Genomic DNA, 21353 nt, shown 5'->3' with positions numbered 1-21353 from the left:
TGACTTTGGAAGCCCGACTGAACCTTTCCCCACATTGTACACCCCTGCATGGTTTCTCCCCATGGGTGTCATTTTGGGGGAAATTAGCAATGAGCCTAGATGAATCCCAAGCCGGAATTAAGATTGCCGGAAGAAATATCAACAACCTCAGATATGCAGATGGCACAACCTTGATGGCAGAAAGCGAGGAGGAATTAAAGAACCTTTTAATGAGGGTGAAAGAGGAGAGCGCAAAATATGGTCTGAAGCTCAACATCAAAAAAACCAAGATCATGGCCACTGGTCCCATCACCTCCTGGCAAATAGAAGGGGAAGAAATGGAGGCAGTGAGAGATTTTACTTTCTTGGGCTCCTTGATCACTGCAGATGGTGACAGCAGTCACGAAATTAAAAGACACCTGCTTCTTGGGAGAAAAGCAATGACAAACCTAGACAGCATCTTAAAAAGCAGAGACATCACCTTGCCAACAAAGGTCCATATAGTTAAAGCTATGGTTTTCCCAGTGGTGATGTATGGAGGTGAGAGCTGGACCATAAAGAAGGCTGATCGCCGAAAAATTGATGCTTTTGAATTATGGTGCTGGAGGAGACTCTTGAGAGTCCCATGGACTGCAAGAAGATCAAACCTATCCATTCTTAAGGAAATCAGCCCTGAGTGCTCACTGGAAGGACAGATCCTGAAGCTGAGGCTCCAATACTTTGGCCACCTCATGAGAAGAGAAGACTCCCTGGAAAAGACCCTGATGTTGGGAAAGATTGAGGGCACTAGGAGAAGGGGACGACAGAGGATGAGATGGTTGGACAGTGTTCTCGAAGCTACGAACATGAGTTTGACCAAACTGTGGGAGGCAGTGGAAGACAGGAGTGCCTGGCGTGCTCTGGTCCATGGGGTCACGGAGAGTCAGACACGACTAAACAACACAACAACAACAACAACAACAACAACAACAACAACAATTCCTAAGCACACTATTATAAGTGAAGGACTTTCCCCACTCCTTTCACTTCAAAGGCTGTGTCTCTATGATTTTATGATTCCATGAAATATCTGGAGGGCTGTCACATGGAAGAGGGAGCAAGCTTGCTTTCTCCTGCTCTGGACAGTAGGACTTACATCCATGGCTTGAATTTACAAGAAAGGAGATACTGACTAAACATCAGAAAGAATTTTATAGCAGGAAGAACAGCATGGATGCTTTAGTTGGGATTCCTGTATTGCCAGGGGTTGGACTAGGTATTGGTAACCTGTGGGGGTCCTTCCAAATCAATAATTTGAAGATTCTATGATTTAAATGTTATTCCCCAGGAGAGTTCGTGTACATGATGACTGGAGTTTGTAAATAATACTTGTGGTTCGACTGTTAACCAGCCTGACAAGTAAAGATTTATTTTCAACGAATTGGGTAAGGCAGATATTTTTCTCACAAATAGCTAACCGGATACTGTGGTCAATGGCATTAAAATCTACTGAGAGATCCAGCAGAACCAGGAAACAGGTTTTACCTCTGTCCAGAGATAATCAACGAGCGCCAACAAGGCGGTCTGAGTCTGATGGCAGGGCGTGAAACCCAACTGGAACAAATGCAGTCCAAATGGTCCACATCCTCCAGATGTGCCTGGACTTATTCTGCAACCAAACATACATTTAATTTTTTTTCCCCGTGTGAGTTTGCTGGTGTCTTCTAAGCGTTCCGCTATTAGTGAATCTCTTTCCACAATCCACGCATTTAAAAGGTTTCTCCCTTGTGTGAGTTTGTAGATGTACATTAAGGCTTCCACTCTGAATGAAGCATTTTCCACACTCCATGCATTTAAATGGTTTCTCCCCTGTGTGAGTTTGTAGATGTACATTAAGGCTTCCACTCTGAATGAAGCATTTTCCACACTCAAAACATTTATATGGTTTATCTCCTGTATGAGTATATTGATGCAGTCTTAGTGATTCTCTATGACGGAAGCATGTTCCACACTCCATGCATTCAAATGGTTTTTCCCCTGTGTGAGTTCGTAGGTGTATGTTAAGTTTTGCCCTTTCACGGAAGGTCTTTCCACACACCATACATTTAAATGACTTTTCCCCTGTGTGAGTTAGGTTATGTCTTCTAAGGTTTCCACTACGATTGAAGCTCTTTCCACACTCTATGCATTTAAATGGATTCTGCCCTGTGTGAGTTCGTTGATGGTTTTTAAGGTCTCCACTCTGACTGAAGCTCCTCCAACACTCCATGCATTTAAAAGGTTTTGTCCCTGTGTGAGTTCGCTGGTGTCTTTTAAGTCCTCCTCTCTCACTGAAGCCCTTTCCGCACTCCATACATCTGTATGGTTTCTCACCTGTGTGAGTGCGATGATGATGTGCATTAAGATGCTTACTGAAAAGGAAGCTCTTTCCACACTCCATACATTTAAACGGTTTCTCACCAATGTGAGTTTGATGATGTGCATTAAGGTGATTACTCAAAAGGAAGCTCTTTCCACACTCCATGCATTTAAAAGGTCTTGCTCCTGTGTGAGTTCGCTGATGTATTCTAAGGGTTTCATTCTGACTGAAGCTTTTTCCGCAATCCATACATTTAAATGGTTTCTCCCCTTTGTGAGTTCCTTGATGTTGTGTAGCAGTTCCACTCCTACTGACGTCCTTTGCACAATCCATGCCTTTAAATGGTGCCGTCACTATTTCAGTTCCTTGATGTGAACTAAGGATGTTCACTGACTGAATCACATTGTATTTAAATTTAATGATTTCGTGATTCCTAATGAAGGTACAGATTGCTTTGTCTGTCTTCTCTATGGCTTGCTTAAGCGTAGGGGGAAAGGAAATCCTGTAAAGAAGAAACAAAGGAATATAACACACATCAAGTGCCTTTGGTACCTTCGCTTCTTTTAACATCTCGTACTTTCTTCCTTCTTCTATGTTCCAATCTTTTAGGAAATGAAATACTGTCAGATAATAGCATAGCACCAGCAACTTTTAATAATAATCAATTATTGTTAATAGTGCAGCATATTCTTATACAGTGGTTCTCTAAAACTGGCAATTTGAATAAAGGGTTCCCCTCTCTCCATGAACATGCCCTTTATTTCTCAGGTTCAAAATTCCTAATGACGTTTTTGTCCTAATCCCTTAAACGTTTGGTTGCAAGTCTCTTTGGCTTGCCCTGGTAATATCAAGCGACTAACAAAGTCAACAAGTCATAATAATGGACTACAACAGACATGTTCAACCAGTCGACCGCGATCGACCAATAGATCATGGGAGTGATCCTAGTCAATCGTGGGATTAAGTAAAGTGGGCAAGGAATGTGACACACACACACCCCGGCTCCCAGCGCTGGGTCCCTCCGCCATTGCAGCAGCAGCAGAGAAGGCTGGGCAGGGCGGCAAGAGCAAGGAATGTCACCTGGCTCGGTCTTCCCAGCGGTGCCAGTGGCCGGGGGGGGGGGCACAACAATACACGCCAGCTGCGCACTTCCCTTTGATGGGGAGGAGAGAGAAAGGACTGACTTTCGGGGGGGGGAGAGAACTGCTAAGGTGGAGGGGGGAGAGAACTTTTGCCTCCCTTTAATTCCCCCCCACTGAAACTCCCCCCTCCCACATGACAGTTTGCCACTTCCTTCCACCCATGCACTCCACTCCTCGGTCCTCCAGTGACACTGCCAGTTTTTTATACTGGGAATAGATCGCAGTCTGTTGGACGTGCCTGGACTACAGGAACCCCTGAAGTTCAGTAGCAATCTTCCTGATCCCTTAAATCCCATAGACATGAGAATTGATGTAGTGGTTAATACTGGAAATTGAGTGGGATGGAGAGGAGGGGGACGTAGTTATTACTGCATAAAGGGGGGGTATCTCTGCCTACAACCTGTCTAGGGAAGGGCAGACTGGAGGCAATGTCTCTCCACAGAAACATGGGTAAATGGGTGAAATTGCAGATGGCAAGCGATAAATGGGTCATCCTCTCGATCCAGCAGGGCTTTTGATATGTTTTAACGTAGTGAAATGTCTCACTGCATACTCAAAGGCCTTACCTCTCAATTTCCCCTTCACGTTTCTCTATTTTTCTTTTTCTTGCGAGATTTGCTTAGACTTGTGAATCAGAGTCTCTCCTGTGTGGAACAAGTAAAAGAGAAGTGCTGTTTATGTCATATGTGACTGTCAAAAGTATTCACAAACATTCATCTTTTGAAGAAAAGACAATAAAGCACCTGGTGGCCCATTGGAGGCTAATCAACGTATAATGGCCTAAACCTTTGTGGACAGCAGGCAAATGCTGTGGGTTGTGGACCAGGAAAGCTCACGCCAACATTAACCTGTGAGTTTCTTTGTAGGTTTTGCATAGCTGTTTTGGAATTTGCACTGCAATATCACCTCACGAAATGTTACGGGTAAAATTACAGCATTGCTATAAACCATAATCCCATCCTCTCCCTTTTGTTGTTGTTGTTTAGTCGTTTAGTCGTGTCCGACTCTTTGTGACCCCATGGACCATAGCACGCCAGGCACTCCTGTCTTCCACTGCCTTGATCTGCAGTGATCAAGGAGCCCAAGAAGGTGAAATCTCTCACTGCCTCCATTTCTTCCCCTTCTATTTGCCAGGAGGTGATGGGACCAGTGGCCATGATCTTGGTTTTTTTGATGTTGAGCTTCAGACCATATTTTGCGCTCTCCTCTTTCACCCTCATTAAAAGGTTCTTTAATTCCTCCTCGCTTTCTGCCATCAAGGTTGTGTCATCTGCATATCTGAGGTTGTTGATATTTCTTCCGGCAATCTTAATTCCGGCTTGGGATTCATCTAGTCCAGCCTTTCGCATGATGAATTCTGCATATAAGTTAAATAAGCAGGGAGACAATATACAACCTTGTCGTACTCCTTTCCCAATTTTGAACCACTCAGTTGTTCCATATCCAGTTCTAACTGTAGCTTCTTGTCCCACATAGAGATTTCTCAGGAGACAGATGAGGTGATCAGGCACTCCCATTTCTTTAAGAACTTGCCATAGTTTGCTGTGGTCGACACAGTCAAAGGCTTTTGCATAGTCAATGAAGCAGAAGTAGACGTTTTTCTGGAACTCTCTAGCTTTCTCCATAATCCAGCGCATGTTTGCTATTTGGTCTCTGGTTCCTCTGCCCTTTCGAAATCCAGCTTGCACTTCTGGGAGTTCTCGGTCCACATACTGCTTAAGCCTGCCTTGTAGAATTTTAAGCATAACCTTGCTAGCGTGTGAAATGAGCGCAATTGTGCGGTAGTTGGAGCATTCTTTGGCACTGCCCTTCTTTGGAATTGGGATGTAGACTGATCTTCTCCAATCCTCTGGCCATTGCTGAGTTTTCCAAACTTGCTGGCATATTGGATGTAGCACCTTAACAGCATCATCTTTTAAAATTTTAAATAGTTCATCCTCTCCCTTTTACTATCACACAAAGTGTTTATAGATACGGCCATCTCACACACCTCGCCTGTAATACTGGCAATCCTTGGCTTGCATATGTGCATGTCTGCGTGTAAAGCCTCCAGTCACAGGCATTGTCTACCCTGATAACGGGTCTTTGCCCTTGAAGCACCCAGACTGTGAAGGTGCATGCATTTACTGTCTATGGATGCTGATGGGTTGTGTCTCAGCTTGTAAATCCCTCTGACATCGCCTAATAATAATAGTAATAGTAATTTATTATTTATGCCCCGCCCATCTGGCTGGGCTTTCCTGCCACTCTGGGCGGCTTCCAACAAACATTACAATACATCAAATGTCACAGATTAAAAACTTCCCTAAACAAGGCTGCCTTTAGGTATTTTATAATAGAAAGGTTATCCATATGTAAAGTATATACAAATCCTGAAAGAATTTATGCAGTGGAATTGACACTTAAAACTGAAAGCCTGGGAGAGGCAAACTGGTTTCAAGAAGCAAAGACCTGCTCTGGACAACCCTCTCTCCTTCCTCTCATGAACTTCCTGCCCTCTCCTCTCCTCTCCAGTTGGACCAATGGCCTGGCTTGGTGTAACGCAGCAGCAGCAGCAGCAGTCCCGCTTCTGGAGCCCCCAGCAGCAGCTGGCCTGGGCAGGCACGGGGGAAGGAGAGTCCACCTTCCAGGGAGGAGGGGTGGGTGGGGAATGGGACCCGTGAGCCCACTGTCAGGGATCCCTCTCTCCAAGGCAGGTTTCTGGGCACGAGGGAAAAGCCAAGGCAGCCCCTCCGGAGATTCCCTCGCCAGCGCCCAAGTGGGAGGCCTCCCTTCCAATGGGCAGCGTCTCTTTCTCTCTCGGCACCCCCTGCCAATGCTGGACGGGAGGCTTCCCTCCCTTCTTCTCCCCCCCCCACTTCCTCTGCCCCCCTCCCTTCACCCCCAAGTCTCCCCTGCGCCCAGAGACCCCTCGCCCTGCGCGCAGAATCTCTCTCGAGCGCACCGACCTCTCCATCCGGAGGAGCCTCCCAAGACGAGCAGGGAGGGAAGAGACGGAAGTGGGGGAGGGAGGGGTCTCTTTCAAGGGCTCTCTAGGCATCTCGGCACTGGCACTCTCGCATCTTTAACCCCTTCCATGGACTCTCTTTCTCTCCAGCCACACACGCGCAGCCAGGACCCCCCCCTGAGGATTCCTGCCAGGGGGAAATGGGGGCGCGCGTTCCAAGGGGGGCTTGTTTGGTGGTCTCGGTTGTGTTGTGTATTGAGTCAAAGGATTTTATATCTGTATTATTATTGTCTGTATTGCATTAGGATAAAGTAACTGCCTTTTGGTTCCAGAGGGTACAGCTACTATTGGCTCATTTAAGCTGCTGTATTTGGATCCTCTGTCTTATTGGTTCCCTCCAAAAGGCAGCACTGTGATTGCTTGATATTGTTCCCTCCAAAATGTATCCCTTCCTAGCTAGTCCCCTGTCCCTATAAATGTAGCCTTCCTGCCCTCACAGTCAGTCTTGTTCACTTTAATAAAGAGCTGTTACTAGAGAACTGTCTCCAGCATGTTTTGTCAAGAGAGCTGAAATCACAAACCCCACGTTACAACAACTGGCGACGAAGGTGGGATCCGGAATGCTGAGGAGCGGTTAAACACAACCCTGCCTCAGAGTCTGGATTGCAGCTGAGAACAAGACTCACTGGCCAGCTGAGAAGACGACCCTGCCCGCTAGGACAATGGAGAGTCCAAGGGTATTGGAGCCCTTCCAGCCATCAGAGCCCCACACCTGGGAAGACTACGTCGAACGCTTCGAGTTCTTCGCAGTGGCTCAAGGGATCACCGATGCCAGCAAAAGAAGGGCCACATTCCTGAGCTACTGTGGGCCCGAGACCTTCAAGCTAGCCAAGGCATTACTTGCTCCAGCGAAGCTGAGTGAGACATCTCTCCAAGATATTCTTGCCTGCCTAACAAGCCACTTGGCGCCTACTGAGACCAAGATGGCCCGGCGGATGGAGTTCCATAAGAGGCAGCAGCATGCTGGGGAGTCTGTATCCGCATTTCTGGCTGAACTCCGGAAGCTCGCTCAGCACTGCGGCTTCCAAAATCTGGAAGAGACTCTCCTGGATTGGTTTATTGGTGGTCTGAGCAGCAAGAAAGCCAGAAGACGCATCGTGGCTAAAGAAGAGGTTACCCTTGCTTCAGCCTTGAAGGAGGCCACCGCCACGGAGAATTATGAAAGAGAGGAGCTTGATGCCAGTCGCAAGGCCACTAAGCCACAGATAGAAGTTGCGCATGCCATGGACGAGCTAGAGGCTACTCCGAGCCAGAGCCCAGTCCGTGGGGTAGAGTTGGTGCGTCAGGCCTGCACAGTGCACAAAGATCACCGAGGCAGTTGCCCAGGTTGTGGAGGAAACCATGAGCGGAAGAGTTGTCGTTTCAGGGATGCTATGTGCCGGATGTGCGGGAAGACGGGTCACATCGCCAGGGTCTGTAGATCGGCGGCGTCAGGAGCAACAGGAGCACCTAGACTGGAGCATCGCAGACCGCCCACAGCAACTCATGTTCGAAAGGACTGCCACTACATAACGGAGATCAACGGGAGGGCCGTGCAGTTTCCAGCGCAAGGCAAGGCACACGTCAAGGTGAAGATTGAGGGTCAGCAGTGCGACATGGAGGTGGACTCTGGATCTGCATTCACCATTGTGTCGGACCAGACCGCGAAGACATTCTTCCCCAGGGGTAAGTTGCCCCCTCTGGAGCCCTTCCCGGCAACCTTGCAGTCGTACTCAGCAGGCCGCATCCATGTTATGGGAATGTGTGCCGTGAGAGTACAGTTCCGGGACAAACAGGCTGTACTCAAACTGGTGATTGCAAAAGGCAGTCGCCCCAGTCTCCTGGGCACTGACTGGTTCCCCGCCCTGGGACTGAGTATCTCAGGGCTTAATTCAATCCAAACCTGCCCTGAGATGAGCGAGGCATTATGCAAGGAATTTGCTGGTCTCTTTAATGGAAAACTGGGTTGTTATAAAGGGCCCCCAGTTGACTTCGAGTTGGACCCCGGGGTGGCGCCAATCCGACTCAAACCAAGGCGAGTGCCATTTGCACTGCAACCCAAGATCGAGGCAGAGCTGGATAAATTGGTCAAGCAGGGAGTTCTCTCACCCGTGGACTCTGCTAAGTGGGAGACTCCAATCGTCACGCCCCTTAAAGCAAATGGGGAAGTCAGGATATGTGCAGATTACAAATGTACTATCAATAAGGCACTCAGGGGAAACTCATACCCCATTCCAGTCGTATCACATCTGTTGGCTAAACTGGCTGGGGGCAAGGTGTTCGCCAAAATTGACCTGGCACAAGCTTACCAACAGCTGCCAGTAACCCCACAATCAGCGGAAGCACAGACTATTGTCACACATAAAGGGGCGTTCAGAGTTAACAGATTACAGTTCGGAGTTTGTGTGGCCCCAGGGATTTTTCAAGGGCTCATGGAACGCCTGTTAAGGGGTCTGCCGGGGGTCTTGCCATTTTTTGATGACGTTTTGATTGCTGGAAAAGACCCACAGGAACTGGTTGTGCGTGTCCGTGCAGTGTTGCTCAAGTTCAAGGAGGTGGGGTTGCAACTGAAAAAAGAAAAATGCAGTTTTGGGGTGCCAACTGTGGATTTATTGGGGTTTAAAATTGATGCATCAGGCATCCACCCCACAGATGCTAAGATTAAGGCCATCATCGAGGCACCACGACCACAGAACAAGACGGAGTTGCAGTCATTCCTTGCTGGGCCATTCCAAGGGAAGGTCTTTTTGGTTATCGTTGATGCATATTCCAAATGGTTAGAAGTGGCGATGGTCCCTAGCATGGCATCAGCTGCCGTAATCAAGGTGTTGAGGCAGCTTTTTGCAACCCACGGGTTACCTGAGACCATTGTATCAGATAATGGGGCAGCTTTTGTATCCCAAGAATTCAGGGCATTCTTGGCTGATAACTTCATAAGAGGGGTCACATTCGCGCCCTTTCACCCATCCTCCAATGGGCAGGCTGAGCGCATGGTAAGAACAGCCAAAGAATCCATTGCACGCTTAATGGAGGGTAACTGGTCGGCTCGCATTGCGCGAATGTTATTTTTGCAGCATGCGACGCCGTGTACTGTGACGGGCAAGTCGCCAGCTGAGCTGCTCTTAGGTAGAAGACTGGTAACGGTGCTGGATTATGTCCACCCAGATAAAATGCCAAACCGTAATACAAGAGCAACCCCCCAGGCTGAGACTGACACAACAAGGTATCTCGCCCCTGAAGATCTGGTCTGGGTGAGGAACTATTCACGAGGTCCGCGGTGGGTGGCCGGTGTGATCACCCGGGCTAGTGGACCTGTGTCCTATTATGTGACCTTGGAAAATGGGCAAGTTTGGAAGAGACATATAGATCAGCTGAGGCGCCGGGCGCTCAGCAGGGAGGAGTCAGATAATTCATCCCTGGCTAACGATGCACAGCTGCGAGACCAGAGTGAAAATGGTCCAGAGGTGCAGTCACCAGGTGCTTCAGCAAATGAACCAGGGTCTGCTAGTCCTCAGGATGACGAGGTACAGGTAGGGGACCCTGAGATGTCTGGGACTCCATCTGTTCCTGACGAAACCCCTATAGCAGCCCCTCCACCACAGGTAACACCCAATCCAGAACCTGCAACACCTGTTGTCAGGAGATCAAGTAGAAGTTGTAGGACCCCACAGTACCTGAGGGATTACGTCTGCTGTGCTCACTAGGGGGGGAGGGGTGTTGTGTATTGAGTCAAAGGATTTTATATCTGTATTATTATTGTCTGTATTGCATTAGGATAAAGTAACTGCCTTTTGGTTCCAGAGGGTACAGCTACTATTGGCTCATTTAAGCTGCTGTATTTGGATCCTCTGTCTTATTGGTTCCCTCCTGTGAGGGACAGGGGATATCGCGAAGTCCCTCCCCTCCTGAGTTCAAGCCCATCCCCGAGCACAGGGGAAAGCAGAGGGAGTTCCGATTCCAGTGGGGAAGCAGGAAGTCGTGTCCGAGGCTCAGGCAAGGTAGCGGAGCCAGAGTCCCAGGTGGGACAGGAAGGGGCAAATAAGGTGGGGAGACCCATCCCCCCAACTCCGGAATTACGCAGAAAGAGGAGGGGAAAGAGGATGGGTCTGCCAAAGCTTTTGTGTTGGAGAAAGACGCGCCAAAAGCCATTCGGAGGTTCTGAAACCGAATGACCACATCGTTCCGTGTAAATAGCAATGACTTCAGCACTGTAAATACGCAGCACCAATAAAAGAATAAAATGCAGAGCTGTGTAGCGTCGTTACTCTGAAGTAGCCTCCTCCGGCCACTGTGACAGCAACCTCCGAATCTTTTTTTGGGGCTACTTTGGAGTTGCCGGGATGAGTGCGTCAGAGGCGGAGAACTGGCGGCAGATCACGGAGAAAGCCCAGCAAGACCTGCAGCAACTGGCGCTGCAGGCGCAGGGGGAATTAAAAGCGGCGAAAGAAGAAACCAAGAAGGTCCAGGACGACCGGCTACAACTTGCGGAACAGGTGAGGGCACTTCAGGAAAGAGAGCAGCAATTAAGGGCGGTGGCGGTAGACCTCCAAAACAAGCTGGATGCAGAGAAAAACAAGGCGGGAGGGGCCCCCCAAGTCCAAGTGCTGCCAGGAAGGAGAGCCGGGACCCTAGTAAGCAAGTTCAATGGAGACCCGAGGGAATATCATGGCTTTGAGACTGAGATTGTGTATGCCCTTGAGCTGCACCATGCTGAGTTCCCTGATGATGAGCACAGGGTAGCGTTTATTGTGGAGCACCTTACCGGGGCAGCCAGGGAGTGGCTAAGACCGTTAATCGCGACAAAGAATCCTTGCATGAAGAATGTCAAACTATTTCTAGAGGCTTTAAAAACTATGTACGCGTCCGATAGTCATATGGACCAGACTAAGGAGGAACTTCATAATTTACGCCAAGCAAAAATGACAGTTCGCGAATATTGGGCGAAATTCACCATGCTGGTGCACAGACTGGGGTGGGAACTAGAGTCAGCCCCTATGCAAGCGGCGTTCTACTTGGGTTTGCATGAGGATGTGAAAGATGAGCTCTCGAGAGGTCCAAAGCCCAGTAATATGGATCAGCTGAGCAAGGCGGCTCTAGCGGTGGGGGTGAGGCAGGAATCCCGGTGGAGCGACAAGCAAGCAACGCGCGCAAAGCGGGCTTGGTTCCCACGGTCGCAGGAGAAGCCACTCCCCCAACAGCCCTTACAAGCCACGCCTGGGGCCAGCCAAGACCAGGAACCCATGCAAATTGATAGCGCGCGCGCGCGGGCTTTTCAAACCCCAGCGGCGCCAAGACGCAAGGAGGGAAGGGGCGGGAATTGCTTTCTCTGCAACTCCCCCCAGCATCTCGTCAGAGACTGCCCACATCGCAGGGAGTGGCAAGGAAAGGCGGGAACGGTGGTGCCCTCCCCCACTGACGCAGCACCACAGCAGGGAAACGAGAAAGCCTGGCTGCAGGAGACAAGGGGCAGCAGCCAGGCGCAGTCAGCAGACAACAGCCCCAGCCCACCCACCCGCGCAGCGAGGAGCAGAGCCAGCCCACCCCTCCCAGAGCAGGAGTGGTTCTAGAAGTGACGCTAACGCTCCCAAATGGCTATCCCCTGACGGTCCTCGCCCTAATTGACAGTGGGGCGTCGGCGAACTTCTTCTCGAGAAACTTTGCAGAAGAGCACCAGATCCAACTTCTGCAGCTGGATTTCCCCCTGCACGTAGCCACCATTGACGGCAGGGAGTTGCTGGGGGGGGGCATCACCCATCAACCCCCCCCCATGAGAATGATGGTGGGACGGCACTCAGAGACACTGGCATTCAACGTCACCACCATCTCAGACCCCCCCATCGTCTTGGGCATGAGCTGGCTGGCGCGCCACGACCCCTCCATCAGTTGGCACCAGAGATGCATCACGTTTGGGTCGGACTTTTGTCTAGAACATTGCATGCAGCGCCAACCAGGGGAGGGGCCTCCGATAGCCACGGTGGCCACCATGCACGTCAAAGGGGGTGAGGCGATACCCAAGCCGTACTGGGACCTGCAGGAGGTCTTCAGCGAAGCGGAGTCCGACCACCTACCCCCACACAGGCCTTTTGACTGCCAGATCAACCTGGTGCCAGGGGCAACTATACCCCCAGCCAAGCTGTACGCCATGTCAGATCAGGAACTGGAGGATCTGCGCGCTTTCATCGACAAGAACCTCAAGCGGGGGTTCATCAGAGAAAGCAAGGCAGCAGGGGGCAGCCCGGTCTTCTGGGTGGACAAGAAAGACACGCAACAGCGCCGTCTTGTGGTGGATTTCAGACGCCTGAATTCAGTGACAGAGCCAGTGGCTTTCCCCATGCCCAGAGTGGATGATCTCCTGACAGCGGCGCGCAGGGGCAAGATCTTCACCAAGTTAGACCTGAGGGGGGCGTACAACTTGATCAGGATCCGGGAAGGCGATGAGTGGAAGACCACGATGTTCACGCCACTGGGCTCTTTTGAATATCTGGTGATGCCCTTCGGTTTGCAAGGGGGCTCAGCATGCTTCCAGGCCTTCATGCACCACGTCCTGGGGTCCCTCCTTTTCAAGAACTGCTTGGTATTCCTGGATGACATCCTTATCTATTCCAATGACCCAGTGCAACATGTGAAGGATGTCAGGGAGGTGTTGCAGCGCCTGAAGGAGAACCACCTGTATGTGAAGCTGGAGAAATGCAAGTTTCACACCAAGGAGGTGGACTTCCTGGGCTACAAGCTGTCAGACAAGGGGCTGGCGATGGACAAGGACAAGGTGCAGGCCATCCTGGACTGGCACAGCCCCAGGACGCGTAAAGATGCCCAACGCCTCCTAGGCTTCGCCAACTTCTACAGGAAGTTCATCAAGAACTTCTCGCGCGTTACGGCTCCCATCACTGACTGCCTGAGAGGCAAGCAGAAGTTCAGGTGGACACCAGAGGCGCAAGCAGCGTTCGAAAGCCTCAAGAGGGTGTTCGCCTCAGACCAGAACCTGTTGCACGTGGTACAGGATGCGCCCCTTCGCGTGGAGACAGATGCTTCAGATAGAGCTGTGGGAGCCATTTTGTTGCAACTGGACGCCAACAGAGAGTGGAGACCCTGTGCCTTCTTCTCCAGGAAGCTGACCCAGCCAGAACGCAACTACACAGTGTTTGATAGGGAACTTCTTGCGATCCACGCTGCTTTCCAGCACTGGCGACACTTCCTGGTGGGCGCCAAGCACCCCATCCAGGTGTGCACAGACCACAAGAACCTGGAGTTCTGGAGAACTGCCAGGGTGCTCAACCAGCGGCAGATACGGTGGGCAGAGTTCTTCTCGAACTTCAACTTCTCCATCCACTACATCCCGGGGGAGCAGAATGTCAGGGCGGATGCCCTCTCCCGCAAGCCAGAGTACATGGAGGAGGAGTCGCCACCAGCACCCAGGCACATTTCCCCCCCGTCAGCATGGTCCTGCGGAGCAGCAGTGGTGAGCGAGGCAGAACTCACAGCACTGACGGCAGCAGATGAGTTCGCCACCCGCATCTTCAGAGAGCTGCGAGGGGGGAGGGAGCAGGCAAGAGACTTTGCGGAACGCAGGGGGCTGCTTTTCTACAAGGGTGCACTGTACCTGCCCACCACCCAGTTCAGACGTAAGGTCCTCAAGCAGATGCACGACAACCCAACGGCGGGTCATTTTGGAAGGGACAAAACCGCTCACCTAGTCATGAGACACTTCTGGTGGCCAGGGGTGCGGGAAGATGTTCGAGACTATGTAAGGGGTTGTGACACCTGCCAGCGAGCAAAGGTGGTCAGAGCAGCGCCAGCAGGATTGCTGGAGCCCTTAGCCATACCGCACAGGCCGTGGGAAGTGGTGTCCATGGACTTCATCACAGACCTGCCTTCATCCAGGGGCAAGACCGCAGTGTTGGTGGTGGTGGACCTTATGTCCAAAATGTGCCACTTTATACCGTGTGCCAGAGCGGTCTCTGCAGAAGAGACAGCCAAACTGTTTGTTGACCACGTATTCAGACTGCATGGATTACCTTTAAGAGTTATTTCGGATCGTGGCCGCCAATTTGTTTCCAGGTTCTGGCGGCAGCTCATGAACCTCCTGCAGGTGGAGGTCAGCTTGTCGACGGCCCGGCACCCGCAGACCAATGGACAGGCGGAGAGGGTCAACGCCATTCTGCAGCAGTACCTGAGATGTTACGTCAGCCAGAGGCAAACGGACTGGGTGGATCGCCTGCCACTGGCAGAATTTGCCTACAATAATGCAGTGCACGTCTCCACAGGGGTGTCGCCCTTTAAGGCCAATTACGGGCGTGACCTCAGATCTTTCCCAGAGAGGGAGGGGGAGGAGGAGGAGGAGGGCCCACAGGCAGAGGATTGGGCAGAGGAACTGGAGACGGTGCACCAGCAGCTCAGAGAACACTTAGAGAGAGCCAAGGAAGCGTACAAGAAGGGGGCAGATCGCCACAGGCGACAAGGGGAGGTCATCAGGGTGGGGGACAAGGTTTGGTTGTCCTCGGAGGGCCTTCCCACCAGAGGGCGGTGCAAAAAGCTGGCACCCAGAAGATTGGGCCCCTTCACGGTCACACAACAGGTCAACCCGGTAGCCTTCAGGCTGGCACTGCCAGAGGACATGAGGGTGCATCCAGTGTTTCACAGATCGCTGCTGTCGCCGTACAGGGAAAGCAGCAGGCTCCGAGACAGCGACCAAACCCCCGAGGGAGGGGGGGAGAGGGGAGGCAGGGAGCAACTCAATGAGGCCATGGCCATCCTTGATTCACGGAGAGGGGTGGGGGGCCTGGAGTACCTCATGGCATGGGAGGATGCTCCACCGTCACAGAATGAATGGGTCCCAGCCACTCAGATACAGGAGGAATTCTTGGTGGAAGAATTTCACGCCCTCTTTCCCCACAGACCCAAGCCCTGGCACATGGAAAGGGAGGGGGAGGAGGAGGAGGCATGGGAGAGCAGCTCACCATGGCGCTGGGAAGCGGAGTTTGAGGAACCAGAAGACGAGGTATGGGTGTCACCGAGATCCACCCAGTCAGAGGAAGAAGCAGATTGGCAGAACATTTTTACCCCCACCAGCTCTGACGCCACTGACTTTTTGGGATTCCAGTCCTCCCAGGCGGAAGGGGGGGGGCTCGCAGGACTGGGGGGAGGTGTTCACACCAACGGGCTCGGAAAGTACTGAGTTCTTAGGCTTCCAGTCGTCACCGACACCTGGGGGGGAACTGAGGAGGGGAGAAGGAGAGCTTGGGAGGGGGGTGGATGTGAGGGACAGGGGATATCGCGAAGTCCCTCCCCTCCTGAGTTCAAGCCCATCCCCGAGCACAGGGGAAAGCAGAGGGAGTTCCGATTCCAGTGGGGGAGCAGGAAGTCGTGTCCGAGGCTCAGGCAAGGTAGCGGAGCCAGAGTCCCAGGTGGGACAGTAAGGGGCAAATAAGGTGGGGAGACCCATCCCCCCAACTCCGGAATTACGCAGAAAGAGGAGGGGAAAGAGGATGGGTCTGCCAAAGCTTTTGTGTTGGAGAAAGACGCGCCAAAAGCCATTCGGAGGTTCTGAAACCGAATGACCACATCGTTCCGTGTAAATAGCAATGACTTCAGCACTGTAAATACGCAGCACCAATAAAAGAATAAAATGCAGAGCTGTGTAGCGTCGTTACTCTGAAGCAGCCTCCTCCGGCCACTGTGACACCTCCAAAAGGCAGCACTGTGATTGCTTGATATTGTTCCCTCCAAAATGTATCCCTTCCTAGCTAGTCCCCTGTCCCTATAAATGTAGCCTTCCTGCCCTCACAGTCAGTCTTGTTCACTTTAATAAAGAGCTGTTACTAGAGAACTGTCTCCAGCATGTTTTGTCAAGAGAGCTGAAATCACAAACCCCACGTTACAACAGGTTGAACCCCCAGCCCTGTTTGGGGATGGGGGCTCTCATAGGGATGGCCTTGGTGTGCATCTCAATTCTATTCCCGCAAAGGAATTTGCTGCGGGATCCCTGAAAATGGGAGGGGGTCCAATTCCCCACCCAAGGAGTGTGGTGGAGTCTCCTTCTTTGGAGGTCTTGAAGCAGAGGCTTGACAGGCATATGTCAGGAATGCTTTGATGGTGTTTCCTGCTTGGCAGGGGGTTGGACTGGATGGGCCTTGCGGTCTCTTCCAGCTCTGTGATTCTATGATTCATGCACCACTCTGGCGAGACTGTCTGCAGGCAGGGAGGATATCAGCCTGCTTACCAGATGGAGCTGGTAGACAGCTGCCCTGAAAACAGAATTAACCTGCGCTTCCTTGGATAGCTGTGAGTCCAAAATGACTCCCAGGCTGCGCACCTGGTCCTTCAGGGGCACAGTAACCCCATTCAGAACCAGGAATCCTTCAAACCTGCCCATCCTCTGCCCCCCCAAAACAGTACATCTGTCCTGTCAGGATTCAACCTCAATCCGTTAGCCGCCATACATCCTGCAACCGCCTCCAGACACTCAAACAGGATTTTCACCACTTTCATTGGTTCCGATTTGAAAGAGAGGTAGAGCTGGGTATCATCCACATATTGATGAACATCCAGCCCACCCCCAATTAAAAAGCATGTGGAAGAGGATGGAACCCTGTGGCACCCCGCAAGTGAGAGCCCAGGGGTCCAACACTCATCCCCCAACACCACTTTCTGGATACGACCCAGGAGAAAGGAGCAGACCCACTGCATAACAGTGCTGCCAGCTCCCAGCTCCTCTAGACGGTCCATGAGGTTGTCGTGATCAATGCTATCGAAGGATGCTGAGAGTATAGGTTTTTGTGTGCATGCGCACAAAAGGTTTATTTTATCTCCTTCTTTGGAGGTCTGTAAGCAGAGGCTTGACAGGCATATGTCAAGAATGCTTTGATGGTGTTTCCTGCTCGGCAGGGGGATGGACTGGATGGCCCTTGTGGTCTCTTCCAACTCTATGATTCTATATGTTCATCCAGACCAGACAGGTTGCTTACCGGGAAGGCAGATCTAGTAAAGCTAGAGAAATCTCTCCTCCCTTTTTTGGTTGGAGTTACAAACTTTGTTGATCGGGGGACTGTTGTGGAAATGGTGCATCTTGATTTCAGTAAGGCTTTTGACAAAGTCCCCACGATATTTATGTGAGGAAGCTGGTAAAATGTGGGCTGAATAAGGTAACTGTTAGGTGGATTTGACTGACCGAAGGTGCCAAAGGGGTGCAGGGCAGTTGTGCATCGCTTGGCCGGCCACATGGGCAGAATGGTAATAATAATGATAATGATAATGATAATAATAATAATAATCCTTCCAGTAGCACCTTAGAGACCAACTAAGTTTGTCATAGGTATGAGCTTTCGTGTGCATGCACACTTCCCAGTAGTGACGTATGGAAGTGAGAGCTGGACCATAAAGAAGGCTGATAGCCGAAGAATTGATGCTTTTGAATTATGGTGCTGGAGGAGACTCTTGAGAGTCCCATGGACTGTTTGAGCCATTTATTCATGTTGTGTCTTCTTCTGTGGCGAACCCTCGTAGTCAAGCCTTCCACAGTGGGAACATAGGACATGGAGGCAGTGAGAGATTTTACTTTCTTGGGCTCCTTGATCACTGCAGATGGTGACAGCAGTCACGAAATTAAAAGACGCCTGCTTCCTGGGAGAAAAGCAATGACAAACCTAGACAGCATCTTAAAAAGCAGAGACATCACCTTGCCAACAAAGGTCCGTATAGTTATGGTTTTCCCAGTAGTGACGTATGGAAGTGAGAGCTGGACCATAAAGAAGGCTGATCGCCGAAGAATTGATGCTTTTGAATTGTGGTGCTGGAGGAGACTCTTGAGAGTCCCATGGACTGCAAGATCAAACCTATCCATTCTGAAGGAAATCAGCCCTGAGTGCTCACTGGAAGGACAGATCCTGAAGCTGAGGCTCCAATACTTTGGCCACCTCATGAGAAGAGAAGACTCCCTGGAAAAGACCCTGATGTTGGGAAAGATGGAGGGCACAAGGAGAAGGGGACGACAGAGGACGAGATGGTTGGACAGTGTTCTCGAAGCTACGAACATGAGTTTGACCAAAGTGCGGGAGGCAGTGGAAGACAGGGGGGCCTGGCGTGCTATGGTCCATGGGGTCATGAAGAGTCAGACACGACTAAACAACAAGGTGCTACTGGAAGGATTTTTGTTTTGTTTTGACTATGTCAGACCAGCACAGCTACCTACCTATAAATGATAATAATTTTATTGTTTGTATGCCCCCCACCTGACTGGGTTTCCCCAGCCACTCTGGGTGGCTCCCAACAAAAACACATTACAGCAAACTTTCTTGAACAGTGCTGCCTTCAATTATCTTTTATAAGTTGTGTAATTCTCTTTGCCTCCTTCATGGATCACTGCCTTGTCATGGCAAAGGGGCTTGAATAACTCAGAGAAGCTATGAGCTATGCCAACCAAACTGCGGGAGGCAACGGAAGACAGGAGTGCCTGGTGTGCTCTGGTCCATGGGGTCACGAAGAGTCCGACACGACTAAACAACAACAATCCTCTGTGCCTGGTTCCATGTAACTTTGCTTCTCGCAATGAGGGAACCAGCAGAAGACCCTTAGAGGTGGACCTCCGTGTCTGGGCTGGGGGAGGCCGTTTAGGGCTTTATAGGTCAGCACCAACAAGTTGAATTGTGCTCAGAAATGTCCTGGGAACCAATGTAGGTCTTTCAGTAAACAGTCTAGTTGACGCATTCTGGATTAATTGTAGTTTCCGAGTCACCTTCAAAGGTAGCCCCACATAGAGTGCATTGCAATAGGCAAAGGGTGAGGTAAGCAGAACATGCACCACTCTGAAAAGGCGATCTGCAGGCAGGTAGTCTCAGCCAACATACCATGATAAAATAAATGATAATTTTATTTATTATTAAACGTTCAGAAGACATCTGAAGGCAGCCCTGCATAGGGAAGCTGTTTAAGGTTTAATGTTTTATTATGTATTCATAAGTGGCTGGGTTCAAATAAATTGTTGTTATGCCTTCAAGGAGAAAAAGAAACATGTGTGATTCTTCAAAGGAGATGATGCAATGCAGACCCTGCAGTTCTGGGTTCCTTACTTGGCAGCTGGACTGTGGGCATCCAGGTCCCTGCCAATAGGTCCCAGCAGAGGCGCTTTTTGGGGTGGGTGGGGAAAAGTCCCCTTGTCCTTTTCTTTCCCCTCCTCCCTCTCACCACCACCTTCCCCCATGCAGCATCTTATTTTTGTCCTCCCTTGCCACCCAACTCCCTTGTTCACTTTTCAAATTCCCTTTATTGCAATTTATAGACACGGGCAGAATGTCCACTGTCACCCCTCCTCTCCTTTCCAATGCCCCCCCCCCACTTCCAGGGGCTCCTGTTGCCCAATTGCCCAGGAAACATCTGATTTAGGGGGAACACTTCAGGTTTGTTTTGGACCACGGGGCCCATAGAGCTACGAGTGGAAGAGCAGCCCCTGCCTTTGTTGCACGGGGGAGGAATATTTTTGTAGAAATTCCAGCTTTTCTTAACACAGGCAAAAAGGTACTGTTGGCAGTGTTTACATAAATGATTACAAACTCTTTTTAAAAATGCTGTGATTCAAGGACTGGGTAAATTATAAGCATTTTCCTGTGACCTGCTTCCCAGGGGGAAGCAATGTTAAAAAGCGTGGGGAGAGGAAGCACTTTTTGGAGACAGCCCAAAACTAAGGAGCGGAACCACTGCCTAACAGTGCCCCTAACTCCCAACCCTCCTAGACCGTCCAGGAGGATATGTTAGCATTTGTAATGTCATTTCCTTGGAAATGTATTTCACAAAGCACAGGTGGCATTGGGGAAATGAGGTGGCGCTTTCTTGGTCAATTCAGTTTGCTCAGTCTTAACTGCTGAGAGGTCAAGCTGAGAGGCGAGAGGTGTGGGGACTTCGTGCGGACGATGGATGGAAGAGTTTGTAAATAATACTCATGGTTCAACTGTTGCCAACCTGAAAAGTAAAGCTTTATTCTCAATGAATTGGGTAAGGCATATTTTTTTAAATCACAAATAGCTAACAGGACACTGTGGTCAATGGCTTTAAAAGCCACTGAGAGATCCAGCAGAACCAGGGAACAGGTTTTAGCTTTGTCCCTCACCTGCCAGAGATAATCAACCAGCGCCAACAAGGCGGTCTCAGTCTGATGGCAGGGCCTGAAACCCAACTGGAACAAATGCAGTCCAAATGGTCCACTTCCTCCAGATGTGCCAGGACTTATTCTGCAACCAAACATACATTTAAATTGTTATTCCCGTGTGAGTTTGCTGATGTCTTCTAAGCGTTCCGCTATTAGTGAAGCTCTTTCCTCAATCCATTCATTCAAAAGGTTTCTCCCTCGTGTGAATTTGTAGATGTATATTAAGATTTCCACTGTGACTGAAGCACTTTCCACACTCAAAACATTTATATGGTTTATCTCCTGTATGAGTATATTGATGCATTCTTAGTGATTCTCTATGACGGAAGCATGTTCCACACTCAATGCATTTAAATGGTTTTTCCCCTGTGTGAGTTCGTAGGTGTATGGTAAGTTTTGCCCTTTCACGGAAGGTCTTTCCACCCGTCATACATTTAAATGACTTTTCCCCTGTGTGAGTTAGTTTATGTCTTCTAAGGTTTCCACTACGATTGAAGCTCTTTCCACACTCTATGCATTTAAAAGGATTCTGCCCTGTGTGAGTTTGTTGATGGTTTTTAAGGTCTCCACTCTGACTGAAGCCCTTTCCGCACTCCATGCATTTAAAAGGTTTCTCCCTCGTGTGAATTTGTAGGTGTGCATCAAAGCTCCCACTCTGACTGAAGCACTTTCCACACTCAAAACATTTATATGGTTTATCTCTTGTATGAGTACCATAGCTGCCAAGTTTTCCCTTTTCTCGCAAGGAAGCCTATTCAGCATAAAGGAAAA

The 21353-nt window shown here is 50.2% G+C and overlaps 1 protein-coding gene across 2 annotated transcripts; it reads right to left on the bottom strand.

The window, feature by feature from the left end:
- Positions 1–521: 521 nt before the first annotated feature.
- Positions 522–6450, bottom strand: LOC132591123 (zinc finger protein ZFP2-like). Of its 2 annotated transcripts, XM_060268805.1 has the most exons (3): positions 6408–6450; positions 4026–4103; positions 522–2819 (listed from the first exon to the last, which is right to left on the bottom strand). In XM_060268805.1, the coding sequence occupies exon 3, from the start codon at positions 2648–2650 to the stop codon at positions 1646–1648; it is 1005 nt and encodes a 334-aa protein (XP_060124788.1). In that variant the 5' UTR covers positions 2651–2819; positions 4026–4103; positions 6408–6450; the 3' UTR covers positions 522–1645. The 2 variants fall into 2 exon arrangements, with proteins under 2 accessions (XP_060124788.1, XP_060124790.1); XM_060268807.1 differs by lacking the exon at positions 6408–6450 and having other exon boundaries at positions 4026–6289.
- Positions 6451–21353: the final 14903 nt, after the last annotated feature.

Source organism: Zootoca vivipara, chromosome 2 (assembly GCF_963506605.1).
Source record: "Zootoca vivipara chromosome 2, rZooViv1.1, whole genome shotgun sequence".
Lineage (NCBI taxonomy): Eukaryota > Metazoa > Chordata > Lepidosauria > Squamata > Lacertidae > Zootoca > Zootoca vivipara.
Note: the sequence above shows the minus strand (reverse complement) of the source record. Positions and strands in the feature narration are given on the sequence as shown.

Bases quoted from the DNA above. Each gene is read 5' to 3' on its own strand.
- LOC132591123 (XM_060268805.1), bottom strand. From the start codon at position 2,650: ATGGATTGTGCAAAGGACGTCAGTAGGAGTGGAACTGCTACACAACAT.